Source organism: Eublepharis macularius, chromosome 14 (genome assembly GCF_028583425.1).
Source record: "Eublepharis macularius isolate TG4126 chromosome 14, MPM_Emac_v1.0, whole genome shotgun sequence".
NCBI lineage: Eukaryota > Metazoa > Chordata > Lepidosauria > Squamata > Eublepharidae > Eublepharis > Eublepharis macularius.
The window spans coordinates 42651680-42671644 of record NC_072803.1 but is presented as its reverse complement, the minus strand read 5'-3'; the positions used below and the strand labels follow the sequence as shown (position 1 = coordinate 42671644).

The 19965-nt window shown below is 44.8% G+C and overlaps 1 protein-coding gene across 1 annotated transcript; it reads left to right on the top strand.

The window, feature by feature from the left end:
• The first annotated feature begins 719 nt into the window (after positions 1-719).
• MAN1B1 (mannosidase alpha class 1B member 1) lies at positions 720-19703 on the top strand. Its single transcript, XM_054998284.1, has 13 exons — positions 720-929; positions 2893-3001; positions 3984-4120; positions 5416-5564; positions 6237-6346; positions 6908-7093; positions 8062-8210; positions 10683-10871; positions 11709-11899; positions 12713-12833; positions 13853-14050; positions 14873-15004; positions 15705-19703. Exons 1-13 carry the CDS (start codon positions 786-788, stop codon positions 15909-15911), a joined length of 2022 nt encoding a protein of 673 aa, XP_054854259.1. The 5' UTR covers positions 720-785; the 3' UTR covers positions 15912-19703.
• The last annotated feature ends 262 nt before the right edge of the window (positions 19704-19965 follow it).

The window sequence follows — 19965 nt, the reverse complement described above, 5'->3', positions numbered from 1 at the left end:
AAGTGCAACGAAGGAACATGAAGGAATCATGATATGGAAGATGACTTCTGCTGGAAATAAAGATGGCATATTCTAGCCTGTAAACTGCGATATGCTCAGACTGAGGCAGGCTATTACATTTTGTTCCCATCCTTCCTTCAAGAAGATCCATTTCATCCTCGCTCCCCATCACCATGTGACTAGGTCGGTTAATAATGACCAACCCCAAATCATCCACAGTGCAATTTCTTCTAAGTCATTTGAAATCAGTAGCTTGAAAGAATGGAGCTCTTTAGGACAGTAATGCCAGTGACTTTCATAGTTCGCAGGGATTTGAATTTGGATCTCTTCCCTGACCAAGTTCATGCAGACACATTCCAACTAAGTAGTACATAACTAACTTGGTTATGCTAAAAATACTTTCAAGGGGCAAAAAGTGAGCCAATATAGTTGCATAGGCAAGTTTGTTTTATGTATTTTCTACAACTTCCAGTGCAATCCTACGGTGAGTTACTCCAGTCTAAACCCACAGAAGTCAAAAGACAGACTGCAGTAACTCTCCGTAGGATTGCACTGTATATTTTACATCGAAGAGCTTTTGGGGTTTGTTACCGATTGTAAGGCGGGGCGTCGTTAAGAACAGGCTGTTGCTAGGGATGGCATCATAGAGCTTTCCCTTGGTCAGAGGGGAGACACGTGGAAGCAGCCGTTCTCTCTCTTCACCTCTATAGCCGAGGCAGCAGCTGGAGGAATCATGGCGATCTTCGAAGGAACGGTCAGCGGTTGAGGGGCCGTCGCTGGCCAGTATGTACTCGGCTTCCTTACCGCCGCCGCCCCGGCGGGACTTCATCTCGGTAACCCTCAGCCCCTCCGCGGGAGGGATTGAGGCTGCGGCGGGAGGAGGAGGCTACAACAACAGCAAGGCCTGGCGGAGACGATCTTGTTTACGGGTGAGGAAGGGAGCCATAGAGTGGCAGGGGGTAGAGCGGCTCAGCAGCGCCCCCTGTGAAAGGGGCAAGGCGGCAGGCGAACATCCCTCTACGCTTCGCCCTTTGAGGCTCGGGAAAGAAGTTCAGTTCTGTCCCTTTGAGGCTAGCCCATGAGCGGGCAGGAAAATATTATTCGGCGAATGGATTTACAATGGTCGTTCTATCGCATCTTATTGCAGGAGCAGCTGGGCTTTTAACAGCTACAGGGCAACAGGTGCAACAGCTTCACGCCCATTGCAGGAAAAGCTACATCTGTTGGATTTCTTTCTTGGCATTCTCCTGTTATTCTAGACCTCTGCCTAGCTCTTTAATAGCTGCAGACAGGACAAGAATCCCACAATTGCACCTACATCCTCTGCCTCCATGGTCGCAGGAAAAGCCTCACCTATGAGGCTTGCCATGAGGTTTTTAGTTGTACTAGTGGGCTAGTAGTCCTACTTGGGAGATATGGATAGAAAAACAGGAGAAGTAGTAAAATCTACTTGCAGCCCTACTTGGGAGATCTGGACTCCACAGTTTTCCTCCTGCACAATACTACTGGTGTTGCCAGCTTTTAAAAAATCTGACAGGACTTCCTACACCTTTTAAAGCTTCAGAATAAGATAGGAAACTCAAAGGTGATGTGCTTCCATGTCTTGGGAAAGCTGTATATGTTGGATTTCTGCCATGATGTGCTACTGTTAGATGCAGGCATGTGAACTTTCTCAGGATATTTAAAAATTACAACTTCACAGGTACCCTGGGTAAAGGTAATGGGAGAACCAGTAAAACCTGCTGGCAGCCCTGCTTCAGAGTCTTGGACGCTGCAGTTTTCCTCTTACATGATCACTCTAAAAGAATAGGCAGCTGAAAAGCTAGCAAAGCCTCCTGAGCCTTGCTGAATTAGATGGAAGCCCCATGCTGTTTTCATAGTGGTCCACCAGATACCTCTGGGAAACCAGCAAGTAGGGTATGAGGACAGCAGCTTTTCCCTGCTGCTGTATCCCCCCCCCCCCGAATCCCCCACCTCTGCAGCTGGTGCTCAGAGGCATGGTATTCCTGAACATGGAGGAACATCACAACAAAAACAAGACAGGTATCTGGGGTAAAACTCATGCAATTTCCCTTTGAGAAATGCTGTGTTGAGAGTTGGCAGTATTTCTTTTGACAGCTGCCACCAAGTCTCAGTAAGGGGAAAGGGAAATGAAATAAGATATCAGAATTGCTATTGATATAACGTGCCAGATCATATAGAACAGATATGTGATGTTTTCATATTGAAGTTGAGCTACTCAAAGCAGAGGCAAGAACAACGTGTGATAAAATAAGAGTGGGTGTGAAGGCTTGTGGAGAGAGTATTATTCCCCTCAGTTTCCAGTCATTGTACTCTTCCTACAGTTGCTTGTGTTTATTCCTCCTTTGATTTTCCTCCCATTGCTTTGCTGCTAACAGACTTTCTGCTGTAAGCTTTGGGGATTTTTTTTGCTAATGGGGTTGAATTGGACGTCCAACAGCGTTGCAAAAAATTGATGCAACTTTTTTGTCCTCGCTGAGCCACAGCTTTTTGTCTGAGGAAGAGGATCTGTGTCTCATGAAAGGGAGAGAAGAATATTCATGATAAAGAAGAATGGTTCAAATGCCTGGGTCAATTAAAATCCTCTTTCCATGGCTCTTCTCAGTGTTCTCCTTCTGCATTTCCAATGCGTTGGTGCAGCTCTCTTATTTTGGATTTTGCTGTAATGTGCCAGGTCCATTATTGGTGCTGCATGAATAACTTAGGAAGTGCTTTCTCTCCACTGCCTCTCGAAGGAGAGAGTTGAAAGTGGGCCGTGTTGATTACCGCTTGTACAAACTTGCAGAGGGGGTTGGAGGGCTGCTGTGTTGATTGTGCTCCATGTCACAGGCTGAAAACTGCCTCTGATTTCCTGTAATGTTTCACTCTCAGAAATGGAAGCAGCTGTCCCGTCTGCAGCGGAGCGTGATCCTCTTTGTGTTTGCCTTCTTGGCTGTCTGTGGAGTCATCACTTATGCAAACATGACTGAGCCTTGGAAAAGTAAGTCTCCTGCCTTGGAAAGTTTGAACAACTAAATCCAGGGAGGTGGGGCCTTGACATAGGGGTCGCATCACATGTAGCAGCTGCAAGGAGTGTGTTGTCTGTCAGAAACTCTGAAGAGCTGATAATGGTAACAGGAAACATTACTGAGCTAGGTGGCCTGATGCTTTGACGTGGCATAAGTTTATTGTTTGACTGGAGGCTGTAGTTCAGTGGGAGAGTACATGCTTGGCATGGGGAAGGCCCGTTCCATTGTAATCTAGCGGGCACTTCTCTGGAATGGATACTCTACTAAGTGTCAAGACTGTAGTAGGATGTATATCTCTGATTCAGGTGACAGGGCCCACAGCTGAAGGGACCTTTCTGTAGTTAGACAATCTGCAAAGGACTGGGAGCTGGCCTCCCCACTAAGGGGTTATGGGAGCAAGCTGGTAGAGTCATTTTCTTCTTCCCACCAGCATGCCCCATGGCTACTGGCTGTGCAGCAGGGACCTGCTCAGAGAGGCTGGCAGATGGCCCAGTGTGTGGGTGTTGCCAGCCCCCCAGCTGGTGTTGAGAGATGGGAATGACCAACGGACCCTACATGCCAGCTGCTTGGCTGCCTCTGGGCAGAGCCTCCTGGGCCAGCACAAAGCCTAGTGGGCTCTCTGCAAGAGTTAGTTTTGAGGTTATTTTGGTACTGATGAATGAATGTTACAGGGAACTTAAACAGCATTAAATCTGGTCCCAGCTTTTCAGCCTTCTTTTGTATCGAAGATCCTTGGGAAAAACAAATGTTGACTTTTCTTGCTTTGCAGTTTGTGAGAGCTATGCATGAGTTCAGCTCGGCCGTATACACTAGTTTGATTTCTGATGGGATATTTATGGGGTTTTGTGTGTGTGCACATCTGTGTGTATGAGCTTTTGGGAGCTCTAGCATCTCAGTGGCTGATTGCGTTATGTTGCATTGGTGGTATTCACAGTGGTTAATTCCTCCATATAGGCCTGACCAGCAGATCCCCAGAGGAGCAGAAGACCGATTTGGAGATCCCGGGTTTGAACCCAGCAAATCAGGCTGTTCTGCCAATACCCAAAAAAGCTGATCCTAATCTTGGGGATTACCCAGATTTTTCACTTCAAGTAATTTAAATTTTTTTTTCTTATATGTGAAGGATGTGGAATAGCAGTCTCATACACCATGCACTCCATAGCTGAAGCCATAGTAGTATTAAGTTTTAATTTTTTAAGCTTTTAATTTACATACTGCAGAGGATTTAGGGGCATATTCTAGGGTGCACACTAAATTTGCCAGGGGCGCTGGCCAGGCCTGGTGGCCTCATCATTGCAAGAAACAAAAAAGCAGTGGTGCAGTGGAAAAAGGAGTTTTATTCCAATATACTGTCACTACATGTTTTGCTGATGCTTCTTCATGGGAGGGTGGTGTCTGTAAAATTATCAATAAATATATATACCTGTAAAAAGAATATTAAAAGAAATAATATAAATCCCAGAGATCTCTCATTTGAGATCAAAGGGTCAAACCAGCACAATTCATGCTCAGAGAAACTGTTGCTGTGGAAAGGACTTGATATTATACAGGTCAGTTATCTGTATACTTGTCCAACTTATATATAACATTTTCCTTTTTGAATGTTGGGTATGATATTGTTTTAAGGTCTATGTTAACATCTTAGTATTGTACCTGTAATACAATTGTACATTTTGTGGCTCTGTGACTCTGGATATATTTTTACACTCTGTACATACTCAGTATCTATTGTCTTTTAATATTCTTTAATATTCCTGCGAAGTGAGTTCAGAGTGGCTGAAGACCTGAGCCTTCATTCATGCTGAGGTCAAACTGAATGCTATGCTCCTTGAAGTGGGGACCTTGCTGCTTCCATTTAAAGTGCTATGTTCCTTAATTATTATGTGAGATACTTGATTGCTGTGAAACTACCAAAGCTAGCCGACAAATTCCATGTGTCTAAGAATCTGCATGTTCCCCTGCATGCTTATTCTCCTCTAAGAGAGGCAATTGGGAACTAGTAAGAAGCAGCCCTCTGTCATTCCTGAGTTAAGATCAGGACCCTGAAGAGATCCGGACATTACAGAGTCCAGAAGTTCCCACCTGAAGCTGGTTTAGTCATATGAAGCAACAAAGGCTTAAAGCAGACATTGTTGGAGATCAAGCTGGAGCAGTTACATACTGGGCATCAGCTTATCCCAGCCTTGCCAAGGTATTCAGAAAAACCACTAGGCTCCTTGCCCATCCATACACCATGATAGTTGCATGTGGCAGCTGTAACAGAATAAAAGGAAAGGAGCCAACTCCCTTAACAGCCAAGTAAGCATCCATTTGCAAACCTGATTTATCTTGTCCTCTGTGTAGGACGAAGGAATTGTCCTAATGTTCCTTTGTTCCCTTTCTGCAGAAACCCCCAAAGGAGTTTCCAGTCCGACGAGGCCCTCCTAATCTGCCACTCAGACCGCCTCGAAGAAATTCAAAGGTGAAGTCAACCAAGGCAGAGGAACAGCCTGGCCAGGCTGTCCAAGAACACAAAACAGACAAGTCTGTTATTAGGTAGGTGGGACGAAATGCCACAGATACCAAAGAACAAAAACGTGGATGGGGGTGTTGGGGGGTGAGTTATTGTGTCCTTTTGCTGGAAGAGCTGCTCTATGAAGCTCAAAAGTTTACACCACCTTTATTCCCACTGTTGGTGTACATGGTGCTCTATAGAGTAGTGTGACCAGGGGGGGAGGGCGGGAACAAGCCCTTGTGTCCCTGCAGCTTTATGGATTTTGTAAGCTGGGGAGGGGGGGAGAGAGCAGATGGGGAAGAAGGGAGAGGTGAGGATAATAAGGGGTGAATTTATCCAAACAGTTATGAACACCTAGGTTTCATTTCCATTGGGGATTAAGCCAAAGACTTTGTGGGAAATGCTGATATTTTAAGGGAAAATGAGAGGTGGCACCTCATTGGAATTCTGGGAGTTACAAGTGTGAGAAGTAGCAAAAGTGAGGAGTTGTAGGGGAGCAGGTGAGCTATGAGTAATTCTGCGGCCCAGCAGGACGCTTGAGTGACAGTCTTCTAGGATGAAAGCAGCATTTGAAGCAAGAGAGAGCATTAAATACTTGATTCTACTTTTTTATTATTAGCCATATATCTTTGTGACATTGCTGTGGAGATAAGAATTGGTTAAGTGTAGTAAATTGCTGAGATCAATATTCCTGGTATCATTATTGTTTGCAGCTGGCGAGGAGTAGTGATTGAACCCGACCAGATAACAGAATCTCCTTCCAACAAAATAAAGGAATTGGACAAACCCTCACCTGTGGAATCTGAAGACCAAAAAGAACCAGGTCAGGACAGAGCCTAGCTGGGGGTTCTACCCCCTCCCTGCCAATTCTAATAGGGTTGGATTCTCTTCTTTCTGGGTTGCTGGCTGTTGCACTGGATGTGTATAATCCAGAGACTATTGGGTATATGACTTGAACCTTCTTCTGACCACTTCCTCTCTACGCTATGACTGTTCTCCCTAAATTCTGGGGAAGGTGAGATCAGGAATGACCCTCAATTAATTATAATTGTGGCTGAAGGTAGCTTATACCGTAGTTCTGTCATTACAATTTAAATTAAAAACCTAGGTTAAGCAGTGCCCAGCTGATTTGCCACAAGAGCAGCAGGACTCTGGAGAACCGGGTTTGATTCTCCACTCCTCCACCTGAAGCCAACTGGGTGACTTGGGTCAGTCACAGCTCTCTCAGCCCCATCTACCTTGCAGGGTGTCTGTTGCGGGGAGAGAAAGGGAAGGTGATTGTAAGCCGCTCCGAGACTCCTTTGGGTAGTGAAGGGCGGGGTATAAAGCCAACTCTTTTTTTCTTCATCGTCCTAGCATTAAGTCTTCTGCTTTCTGATTTTAGTGCCTCTTAACGAGCGCCAGATGGCTGTGATAGAGGCTTTCCGCCACGCATGGAAAGGTTACAAGGAATTTGCCTGGGGACATGATGAACTGAAGCCCATCTCCAAGTCATTCAGTGAGTGGTTTGGCCTAGGTCTGACGCTCATCGATGCGCTGGACACCATGTGGATTTTGGGCTTAAAAGAAGGTCAGCTCCTCTTTTTCTTCTTGTCTTTTCATCCTGCCTCCTTTCCACAGTCCCAATTGCTTTGCCAGCAGCACTTGTGGGCGAGAAAGACATCTTCCTACCAGAATTGGAGCAGTGTCCTTAACATTGCTGTGGTTGTAAAAAGGCTCTTCTGAGTCTTACTCAAATCCACATACGTGCAGGAATACCATTTGGTCAAAATCTGCCCCGCACCCTAGCTTGCTGAAGGCTGCACCTTTGGCTTCCTGTGCTCAGCAACTTGAGAGGCTCTCCTTGCACATTTGCCGTAACTCCTAGCCCTGAGCCAGGTTTTACGATGTTTCTAGCCATCTCCTATATAAGGGTGTAGAGGCGATTAGCACAAGTAAGTCATGCAAATGTAAAATAGGACAGGTAAAACTCAAAACAGATTGGCGCAATAAACAGGTTAATTGCTTCTTTTTTTGTATCTTAAAATGAGATTGCAATACCAACTAAAAAGGTCAGTTGATAGATCTTGCTCTTCCGAAATGCAAACAAATTTCTTCAGCTCACGTGTAAAACTTGGAGGAGATCGCACCCCATAGTTGCTGCAGGGAGTTTCCCTCCCTGAAGATGCTCCATCTCTTGTGGCCACATGTCACACTTGGTAGTGCACAGATCCCGCCCCCCCATATGATCATCAGTCCTGATTGGCTCATATGAGAGGCTACTGTTGTCCAAAGTCTGCTCTGTGCTTGCATCTTAATGCAGGCAGAGGAGAAGCAAGCAACCAGCCTGACCTTGCTGTGGGCTCACCTTTAGTGGTTGTACTCCGGGGGGGGGGGGGCTTAGGATGTACAGAGATGAGCATGTGTGTGTGCTTAGGGACAGAAATTTTCCTCAGTTCTGATCCCCTTATCCTCACTCCATCTGAGTTTTCTCGTCAGATCAGCAGAAACCCTTTGACTAACTCTGTTGGGTCACTTTGGGTTCCTTCCCTGATGTAGAGTTTGCAGAAGCAAGGAAGTGGGTTGCAACCGACTTAAACTTTGACAAGAATGTGGATGTCAACCTTTTTGAGAGTGCCATTCGGATCCTTGGAGGTCTGCTGAGCACCTATCACTTGTCGGGGGACACTCTCTTCCTAGAAAAAGCCGTAAGCAACCTTTTATCTTGCCATCCAAAGTGAACCTTGCTCCCTTGTCTCTGTGTGTCTGTTGTCCATATCTCAGAGATGATAATGGAGGGCGCCCAGCACGCTCACAGAGTTGCAGTCTCTGCAGTGGGGTGCAGAAATTTGAGGGAAGCAAAGAGCAAGCCCGTTTAAAGCCTGCATAAGTTTGCCGTGTAAATGCAACCTCCTTTTCCTAGAAGCAGATCTGCATACCTAGACATGCCTTTTGGGTGAGTGGTGGAGGAGAAGATTTTTCAAGGGCTTTTCCTCCCTCTCTGTACGGCTCACTGATAGTCAGTTGAGCTGCCAGGCAGATTGTGGGCACTGGTCTGGTTTTGTTAAAGTGTTCTGCAATTCATTTTGCTGCAATTCACTTTGCTGCTCCTCTGAGATTTTGAATGGTGGTTATTTTGTTGATGGCTGATTTTTAGACATTTCAGGAGGGGTTTTATCTTTTTTTTAATAGCAAGGCAACACTTGTGTTTTTATTTGTGGGTGTATAAGTAATATCTTTTAACTGTAGAGTTTGGATCCCAAGAACAATTTAACTAGAGGGCTGTGGACTTGTGTTTTTTGAATGGCAATCCCTTCCTCCCCCTGCACACCACCTGTTGTCACAAGGCACACACGAGAAAATGGCAGATACCTCACAGGCACACACAATCTCTTCAGCCCTGGCAAAGCAGCTCTCTGGATCCCCCAAGTGTCACTTCTCACAGGCCTTAGGCTTGTAAACTTCAGTTCAGCCCAACAGAAGTAAACTGTAGCAAGGGAGTGCCTTATGCTTGTGGTTGGGTACTGCTTGGTTGTGTGCTATGGTGTTTCCCCAATGGCTGAACCCAGTGCCTGGCTGCTGTGAATGACACTGGTTCTGTTGGGCTAAGTTGCAACAGTATCCCTTGCTTCAGTTTGGTTTGGGTGGAATGGATGTGATCCTGTGATATGGTGTTGGTCCCCTTCTTTCACTTTGGTTCTGGGGGGGTGGGAGTGGATTCCATTCCTGTGGTTCAGTTTGCTTCTGTTGGGCTTGCTCTGGTATGAGCTTGGCTTGCATTTTTGGAAGTGTGCCTTGACCATGGCAGCCTTGCCGCAGTGTGTTTCTTCAGTGGGAATCAGTTTTGACTTTTTCCATAGGAAACAATGGAGTGGCTGGAGGCACCTTGTTCAGGGGCTCATAGAATTGGTACATGGGGCCCAATCTTCCTGAAACTTTGGAGGTTCCTAGAGGACATTAAGGAGTAGGTACCCTGAGAATTTTTTGGAGTTTGCATGAAAGATGCCACCTCCAGCCCTCCCCCCAGATAGCTCCCAGATATTTTCTTCCATAGGGCATAATGGAGAGTGGGGGGGCTCCTTTTTAGCCCCCGGGGTCCAATCCTAATAAAACTTGGGGGGTCTTTAGAGGACTATCAGGACTGGGTTCCCTCCAAATTTGGTGAAGTTTGGTTGACAAATGACCACTCCAGCCCACCAGATAGCTCCAAGAGTAATTTTCCCATAGAAAAAATGGCCATTTTACCAATTTTTAAAAAAATATTCCATAAAGATTCAAGATACCTGCTTTTTGATTTGGAATATCCGGATTTTACTGAATCAGCCAAAATTTGGTATTTTAATCCAAATTCTGAACTGAATTGTATACTCCTGGTATCATCATCAGTCATATAGGACAAATGTCCCTGAAAGAGAGCTTGCTCCATCCATGCTCATCAGTCTTCTGAGATATGTAGGGTGTATGGCTTTCTTATGTGAAGCATCAGTGACTCCCACCCTATCAACTGAGCATATGGCCTGGAGCAGCTCCCAGAATCCTCTACAATGAACAAAGCTTCAGCAGCAGGTGTACAAACATGAAGCACCCATATCCTGAACCAGACCTTTGGTTCTTCTAGCTCAGTATCATCTGTTCTGACTGGAATAGCTCTCCAGGGTCTCGGGCAAAGTTCTCTGTAATCCCAGATATTGGAGGTCCTTTAACTAGCAAAGCTGGGGATTGAGCCTGGGGTGTAAAGCATGTCCGCTACCACTGATCTATGCACTGCTCAGCACTGCGCATAAGAAGCTGCCTTTATGCCAAGTCAGACTGGTGGTATATCTAGCTCAGTATTTTATGCTGTGACAGGCATGGCCTTCACATCTTCTGCTGCCTGAAAACCTTTCAGTTGGAGACTGGTCTTTCACCCCACAAAGCCTCAATTGCTGAGCCACAGTCCCGCGGCAAACAAGTTCATGTGGAACAGCTTGAAAACTCCTGGTCTAGGATGTTCAAATTTAAAAAGAGAACATAGAATGTATAAAACAACGAGAGCCAGATGGACACTGCAAATCCATTAACTGTCTCTCTCTTGAGATACTGTACTAATCTCTCCCTTTTGTACAGCGTCTATGCAAGGTAATGGTTATCTTTTCTTCCTCTGTTTTTCCCACCCTCCTTCCATGTTCTCTGCTGTTCAGAAAGATATTGGCAGCAGACTCATGCCAGCCTTCAGCACCCCTTCCAAGATTCCATTCTCGGATGTAAACATCGGCCGGGGCACAGCCCACCCACCACGCTGGACGTCAGACAGCACAGTGGCTGAAGTGACGAGCATCCAGCTGGAGTTCAGGGAGCTCTCGCGCCTCACTGGAGAAGAGAAGTTTCAGGTATCCGTAGGGCCAGGGGCTCTTCTTCTCCTTCCTTTGTTGACAATGCACAGAAGGGAGGCAGGAGTCATCTAGTTGTGGCCACAGTTCCAAATGTGGGAGCTTTCTTCCGTCAGTCTTCTCATTTTCATGCATGCCATCCTGGAGACAGTGCAGTGCAAGCAGAAAGCTTGTGGAACAAATAGCTGAGATTACAGAATCTCAGTAGAGACACGCCCCTAAAGCTGGAATACATTTTCATTTGGGGAGAAATTCCTCAAACTCTCCCGACTAAATTTTGTTTAATACTTTTAGTGACTGTTGTGGTTCAGTATAGGGGCTTTATTAAAATGAGATACAATGGACATGATTTTTGGCAGGTTAACTTTGTGACCTACAGTTTATGTCCTCAAAATGAACCAACACAGCTTTAAAAAAAATGCACGGAGAAGAGAATGTCAACAGCTATTAGCCTCAACAGTGCGTCTGATAGTCATGTACTTCTGAATGCCAGATGTAGTGGGGGAAACCAACGACAGGGAATGGTCCTTGCCTTCTTGTCCTACTTTGGGGCTTCTCAGTCTATCTGACCACTATGGGGAGCAAGATGCTGGACTGGCTGTGATTGTGGTTTGATCCGGCAGGGCTTTCTTTGCATTTTTAAAGTCTACTGTTTGATGTACCCTACAGAATTGAATTTTAAAATCCAACGTGTGTGTGTGTGTTTGAGCTTGAGAGATTTCCTGGTTTATTATAATAACAATAACAATAATAACAACATTTGATTTATATACCACCCTTCAGGACAACTTAGCATCCACTCAGAGCAGTTTACAAAGTGTGTTATTATTCCTATAGAATGCTGTTAATGGGGTGATGCAACATGTTCACACCCTCCCTGGAAAGAATGATGGTCTGGTGCCCATGTTCATCAACACAAACAGTGGGCAGTTTACCCACCTGGGGGTCTACACTCTCGGAGCCCGAGCAGACAGCTATTATGAGTACCTGCTGAAGCAGTGGATCCAGGGTGGGAAGAAGGAAAATGAGTAAGTAATTTCCCCCCACCCCAAGCCGGTCCCCTCTAGCAAAGGACCTATTTTAAATGGATAACTCCTAGGCATTTTCTGTGACCTCCTAAACAAGGTAGCTGAGGATCTGTGGTTTTTGTGTGGAAGTGGACTGTTGGGCAATCTGTTGGGCAGTCACCTGCATCAAAATGTGATGTGTGAAGGTTTAACAGATGACGCACACCATGAGAAATGTAATGGAGTGGCTAGCAGTAATAATAATCCTACTTAGAAAGCATTTAAAGTCCCTCATGGATAGTAGTAATACATGATTTTGTTATAATCCTTCCAGCAACTGTCCTCAGCAAAAAGAGGGCTAAGAAAGCTCCGCCCTCTTCTCCGTGCCTGCTGTCGTCCTTGAAAGACCTTTTAACTACTGTCAAGATGGGGGGTGGGGGCGGGGCAAGGGGAGAAATCCAGCTCTTCAAGCTTCTGTCTCAAATCATCTGGATGATGATTTCTCTGCTTGCTATAATTTTGTAAGGCATTATTTCTAAAAGCTCTACTGTATTTTGTGATTTTTTAAAATGGCCTGTAAACTACTTGGAACGGAAAAGCAGCATAGAAATGCCATAAATGAATAATTAATCCTGTAATGTCAGCCTGTGTTGTTATCACCATCGTTGGAGGTGAAGATGAGAGTCTGGCTTGCCTACAGCCATCAAGTGAGATGGCTGGATTTGAACCAGGAAGCCTTCCTGTTTTATTATTGTTTTTAAAAATTGAGTCCATCAGCTTGCATCAGCCACAGTTGTAAAAACTCCTCCCATAATTGTTATGTTTAATCGGCAGGCTTTTGGAAGATTACGTGAAGGGCATTGAAGGGGTGAAGATGCATCTTCTTCGCAAGTCGCAGCCCAAAAGGTTGTCTTTCATAGGTGAACTTGCTCATGGCCGTTTCAGTGCTAAAATGGTAAGGGAGGCGCTTAACCTGCTCTTCAGTTTCCAGAGGGTTGGCTGCATTAGTCACAGCAGCCAGAACAACAAGGGGTCAGATCCTGTGGCTTCATTTCCTTGACAATGGTGTTTTCCTTTGGCAGAAGGTGCCTTGTGCCAGAAGCAAGCACTAGTGTTAGCAAAATGGATTGTGAGATCCAGCTCAGAGACTCTTCTCACACTTTAAAGGCTAATGATTTATTGTGTTGGAAGCTTTTGTAAGCCAAAGCTACTTGGTCAAATCTGTAAGGTGTGTGATGCACAGTTTGCAGAGAGATTCATACACAAGGGAACAAAGATTAGGGAGAGGTCCCTTGAGAGAGATCAGAAGGGCCAACATCCCATGACAGAGGTAGGTTGCATCACATTGCAGAACACAGATGTGAAAAATGCAAGCCTGTAGAGAAAGTATTAAATTGAAGGCTGAAGTGGCATTTTCTGTGCACCTGCAGAGTCCATTTTGCTTACCACTGAGCAACCGAACTCCATGCACTTCTGTTTATAAGGGTGTCCAAAGTGGAAAAAGTAACTTCAAGAGACACCTGCTTCCCCTGCTTTTTTTCAGTTAAGCTTGCTGTCTTTCTTCCCCCAACAAAATATGAACTGTTTTGATTTTAGCTGAATTCAGCATGCTTGGAACATTCTTTGTCATTGTTGTAGAGCAGCAGTTTTCAAACTCCTTGGAAGCTTATCAAAAGTTCATCAAAGAGAAAATTTGTGATGACTGGACAAGATTTCCTGAAAGATAGCTTGCCCATTCCTTGTCACATGATGTACAGCTACAGGGGAGTGTTGGGGATGTTCCAGTCTCAGAGTTTATTCTCAGTTCATGCGCTGAGCCTCAGTTAGCGTGGTCAGAACGCCACATCAGTGGAGAATTTGCTGCAGAATCCTCTGCAACATGCAGGGACTCGCGTGGAAAGCATTTCCAGGAGGCAAAATGGAAAGCCATATGTGAACGAGGTTGGTATCTCTTCCTCTGTGTGTCTTGGCCAGGACCATCTGGTTTGCTTCTTGCCTGGAGCCCTTGCTCTTGGAGCTCACAATGGGCTCCCTTCTGATCATCTTGACCTGGCCATAGAGCTTGCAGAGACCTGCCATCAAATGTATGCCCAAGTGGAGACCGGCCTGAGCCCAGAGATAGTCCACTTCAATATGCATGCCCAGAAGGACCGGAAAGATGTAGAGATCAAGGTTAGTGGTTTGGCGTTATCCTTAGTGGACCTGTGTGAATCTTTTGTGCTGTTTCTCCATTGGATGCCTCTCCTTTTTGTAACATACCCTTTTCGTAACCCAGGGTTGCAAGCACTGTCTCAGCAAACTGCCTCCCCTATCCCTTCTTTGTTTAGAAAATAAAACCTAGTAGAGAGTTCCACAGCTCACTGGCAGAATGCAGGCTTTAAGTGTTGAAGGTCTGAACTTCAGTCTTCAGTTTCTCTTTTACAGGAATCCTGGGTAGCTGGTTGCAGAGAGCTCTCTGCCTGAGGCCTTGGAGAGCCACTGCCGTCCAGTCTTTTTCTGGTGCTGGCAGCACAGCACTAGATGTTCCAGTGCTGTAACTCACTGCAGAGGGCGACCTTTACATCTGTAAAATGGGGCTGCTGAAGCTGATAAAGTAGCTTGCCTGAGGTCATGCAGTTAGTTGGGGGCAAAGGTGAGATGGTCACCAGTGGTAGTAACTCAGCTTGTTAGCCTTTAGGCTGTATTAGCATTCCCTTGTGTGTTTGGATTTGGATGTGTGTGCATTTTAAAGCAATCACAGTTGCATGTCAGGAAAAGCCAAATTCTGAAATTGGAACAAACGAAGAAGCACTTCTCAAAGCTAGATTTTCCAGTCTTTTGGAGTAAGAATTATGGAAGAATGGCGATTAGGGAGGACCTTAGCCTCCATCTCCCTCTCTTTTTGCAAAATCTCCTTGTTCAGTTGGCCTGCGTGTGGTGGGAGGGAGGAGTTTAGCAAAGTTATGAGAACACTGAGTTTCGTCCTTCTTAGTTCTGGAATTTTTCTTTCTCCAGGCTGCAGACAGACATAACCTCCTGCGCCCTGAGGCCGTGGAGAGCTTTTTCTACCTGTATAGATTCACAGGAGACAAGAAGTATCAGGATTGGGGCTGGGAGATCCTCCAGAACTTCAATAAATATACGCGGGTAAAACAAAGCAATCTTAACAACCAACTTGAGAAGCTTTTAGGGTTTGGGGCTTCCTCCTTGTTGTCAAAGTGTTGTCAGTCTAGCTGAAATGATAGGAGGTGGAAATGGGGCTAGACTTGGAACTTGGCTGATGCAGGATCCAGGCTCTCCCAAGAGCCCATAATGGAAGACCTGCTTGTTAAAGCCATCACCACAACACCACTGTCTACCTGTCAGGACTTGTGTGCGTGAGTACGCATATAATTTCTTTCGCCTTCAGCTACGCGTCAGTGGAGTGGCTGGGTGACAGTTGGAAACTGAAATTTTTGACTTCAGCTGAGAGTCAACCAGCTGTTCTTCTGTCATGCTCTGGTAACTTGAGTGGTGGGAGAAACTTGATAGCGGCAAATGCAGATCAGAGAATCCTGGTCACCACCAAACCACTACAAAGCAAATGGGGTGGTGTTTTTCAGCACAAGGTCCCCAATGTGTATGGGGGGGCAGTGCTTAACCCTATTCTCTGCTCTCTCCTGTTCTCCTGTAGCCTCTCCCAGCCTTTCCCCTTGATATGAGAGACCTATTTGGGCTCAGGATAATGTGGCTGGGTCAGGGACTGGCTGTGAGGGGGCTATTTCACAGTATCTGACAGGTCTAGGTAAGCTGTATCTTCATTCCCATACTGTATACCCATCTGTTCTCTTGCAATTCTTTCATCCAGGTTTCTACAGGTGGCTACACTTCCATAAACAATGTCCAGAACCCTAGCAATCCCGAGCCGAGAGACAAGATGGAGAGTTTTTTCCTTGGCGAAACACTCAAGTACCTTTTCTTGCTCTTCTCAGATGATGTTGACTTGATAAACCTCGACAAATACGTCTTCAATACGGAGGCTCACCCCCTTCCTATCTGGCATCAACGTAAATGAAATCTGGGCTATCTGCAATTGCCGCTTATGATCGTCTCCCCACTTAATGGGGTCTGAAGGGAGGTGTGTGGAATATTGTGGGTTCATATATATTTGTTGGATGGAAAGCAAGCTGAGATTGTGGAAGGGAAATTTTTGACCTGGGATCCACACCCTCTCGTGTCGTCTCCCTTTTGTCACCCAGCTCTTGGACACACAAGCTGGAGGGGGCCAAGCAATTTATTGCAATGTAGAGTTCTGTTTGGTACACAAGACACTTTGGGAATGGTAGGACTCATTTTGCCCCATCAAGATCCAAGCTGTATAGAATGTCTTGATGTCAGAATGATCAAAAGGAGGCTCTTTGAGGTACACCACAAAGTCCTGGCTTACAGCATCATTCCACTGTATTGGCCTGTTACCATGTCTGCAGGGTAGAGGCAATAAACGAGAAAAATGGGTACCTTCATCCCAGATTTAAAATGCAGATTGTCAATGCAATTGCTGATTCTTCAGTCTCATTCCAAGCTGAAGGGTTATGCCATGGTAACACGGGCAGAACAAAAAGCTTCTCTTTCAGCTCTGCTGCCAGTGGCAGCATCCTTAAATTTTTATGGAGCACTTTGAATAATCATGCGGCACTTGTACCTGTTGTGAATCGTGGAGAACTTTCAATACAGCAGTTGCTGTTTTGGGTGGAAACTTGTGTATAGATTTGTAGGTATGTTGTGACAGGATTTTTTTTAACTTAATCTGCAGAAATGCAGGAGACAATGTGAAAACAAATTTTATGTTCTTAAAAGGTTATCTAAGCTGGAATTACATATAAAATGTTTTTGGCTCAGGTATTTGGACTGAAAGCTGCTGCTGGAGGCTGAGCTACTAGAAACTAATTATTTTCTTTCCCCCCACCTCAACCCAGTGGGACTGCTGGACTTTCCTTTGCATTGTGTGGGCTCAGCTGGGCCTTTGCTGTAAAGGAGAATTCTTGTTTTCCCAAGGGAGCTAGAAAGAAGAGATGGTTGGTCATCTTATTCCCTTGGTGGGCAACCAAAGCGATGTTTCCACCAGATAGAACTGGATGGCAATTATCCTATCTATTAGGAAGATAGTGGGTTGTGTCTTCTATGCATATTTGCAAACTTTGAAGGTAGTATGACCCTGGAACACCAGATTGGAAACAGATTGCCTTTTTAGTGAAGATCAAGAAAGGAATAAGCCCACTTAAACTGCAAACATTTTTCTTAGTAACGTGGTTTTTGCACTCTTGGAAGTTAAGGAGAAAACTTAGTACAAATATGCTTTATATTTATCATTATGTAGCTCCCATCTAAAGTTCTTAGTGTACTCTTGCTGCCTACCTCAAGGGGTAGTTCAGAAAGGGAAGGAATTCCATGCAAGACTGTGATTGTGCAGAACTAAATATTTTTCCTGAAGATGCTTCTTGGCTTAGGTGCATTTGGCATGATTAACTTTTTAACATCATGAGGATCTCAGAATTTGGATTCTCTTTTTGCTAATGCCCACCCACCTATCTTTTTAGGTGTGTTTATATTTTGGTCACTGCTTCCAGTCGCCCATTTCTGCGGCTCCAAAGGAAGAGTCATATTTTTGGATAAGGATAGCATCTTAAGACAATCCTTTCTAATTTAGGGGCTGACTAGTCATGCCTCAGTAGAATCGTCAGTCTTTGTACATTTTGCAAAGCTGTGCTGCCAGTAGAGATTCGTTGTGCCCTTTTTCATTTCTCTGGTGTTGAACTGGCACATCTTATTGAAATACCAGAGAGAAGTTGGTCCTGCAAAAGAATGAGGACTATACAAGAGTATGGCTGTGGCTAGTGTAAAAAAACCCCATCCCACTGGTGTCCCTGGTGCATCCTTGTTTCTTGAACTGTGACGACAGCTTACAGCAGTTGTGCTGCAAGTCACATTGAATATGATGCACATACTGGCAAAGACTTGTTTTTGTCCACATAAGGTGTGCATGATAAAAACGTTAGCCTTAAGACTTTGTAATCCAAAAATTAAGAGGACTTTGAGGTTCAGTTTATGCATAATTCAAGAGCAGATACAGGGGAGTGGCTCAGATCTCCCCTTTGGCATGAAATTATTTCTTTCAGCTTCAATCCTCCTCATCCCACAGTATTGTCATAATAATACTGACCTACCTTGTAGGTCTGTTCAAAGGATTACTGAAATGCTGTATTTCAAGGTCTTTGAGCATTCAAAATGCAACGTAAATGTAAAACATTATGATTTCCAGTTTGCCCATAGCTCAGTGGTAGAGTATGTGCATTGTATGCAGAAGTTTCCAAGTCCACTTCCTGGCCTCTCTGGTTTCTCAGATGTCGGGAAAAACTATTCTCTATAATACTAATAACTCAGGAGAGACAATCTGAGCTAGACTCATGTTAGCTTAAAATGGGGCAGGGGCTGGGGCTCAGTTGTAGAATTCCTGCTTTACATTCAGGTCTGAGTTTCAAGCTCCAGAGAGTTTCTCAGGTAACAGGTTTGGGAAAGACCTTTCTCTGGCCGAGGCTTTGGAGAGCCATTGCCTGTCAGACAAGAAAGTACTGGGCTAGATTGACCAATGGACTGACTCAGTGTAAGGCAGCTTTGTATGTTTAGTGGAAGACATTCTATATACTTAATCTAATTGGACCATGAAGTACCAACAAAATAGTTTCTAGTTTAGTGTGTTAATGTGTACCCATTCACTACCCCATCACATAAAGTGCACCCTGGAATTTAAAAGCCATATTCTAAAGCTGAGCAATTGCTGTGTTGTTTGGAGGCAGATACTTAACTTTGCACCAGTGCCTTCAGTATGCAAAGAGAATGAAGGATGGGTAGGTAATAGAGCTAGAAGAGGGCTCATCCTACATTCAGGTAGGCAAAACTAGAAAAAATTACTGCTGACAAGAACCTCAGTAATGTGAAAATAGCATGTTTGAGTCTTTGAGGCAGGGTACCTTCCACCTTTTTCCTGAGCTGTTCTAGTGGCTAAAGGCAGAAAGGATGACCCAAGCTTGCACAACTTGTGCAGACTGTGGAATGTGGCGCTTGGTGCAGAATTCAGATTCTTCTACCCGCTCAAAATGCATCTTTAATGTGCTGTCCCATTGTCATTTGGCTCACCCGCAAGCCCCCCTTTCAGGAAAACCACATATCTTTTTTTTTTTTAATTACCACTTTCTCACTTTGCAATGCCAAATCTACAACCATTCTTTAGTGAGTTCTCGGGTCTTCTGTTGCTATAAAATTGTCTGCTCTGGGGTATATGTGTGTGAGTGTAAGTAGATAAAAACAGAAAATTTATTATTTTAACACTGTTCATGAACATTGCAGATTCTTCCTCCTGTGTCTTAACAGGGGGAAACAAGGACCTTCCCCAGGCTTCTCCTCTGCTTAGAGAATTATGTGAAATAGCATCCAGGAATGGTTTGACAACCTGATGCAGATGTTAGGAAATGAAGGCCAGAACTTACAACCACCCAACCTCACGTGTAGATGCTACACGCTGCCGTACTTGCCCCTGTGCAGTGACAGGAGCCCGACACCTGCTCTGAGACCATCCGTCCCGTTCCTTACACAAAAAGGTATATTACTGAAGCCTTTGTGGTGTGTGACCTGGTGCACCGTATTTAAGTAGAAAAGTCAACCCCTTTGTAAATGTGCAAAAGATTTAAGTGTACTTCACCTTTTAAAGAGGAAGGAAAAATCTTTTAAAATAAAATCCCCACTTGTGTTAGTCAAAGGTGAATCACAGAATTCTATTCCACTTTAATAAACTTGTAATTTATTTTGAGAAGCGGTGTTTGCTTTGTGATTTACTATGTGTAGGTTGTACTCTGAGAGTGGGTCGGAACAAGCTTTGCTTGCTCTACTGAGTTGAGATGGGGTTTTGGTAAGAGAATCTGGTACTGTTCCTTAATGCTACTTGTAATGTGACCAGTGATGTTCTAAACAGCCTGGCTCCAGTGTGCCTGAGAGAGACTCACGATTGTCTTCATTCCTTCCACCACAGCCTTTATGATCAGCTGGAGGAGTGCTCATTTAAGTTCATCAACTGT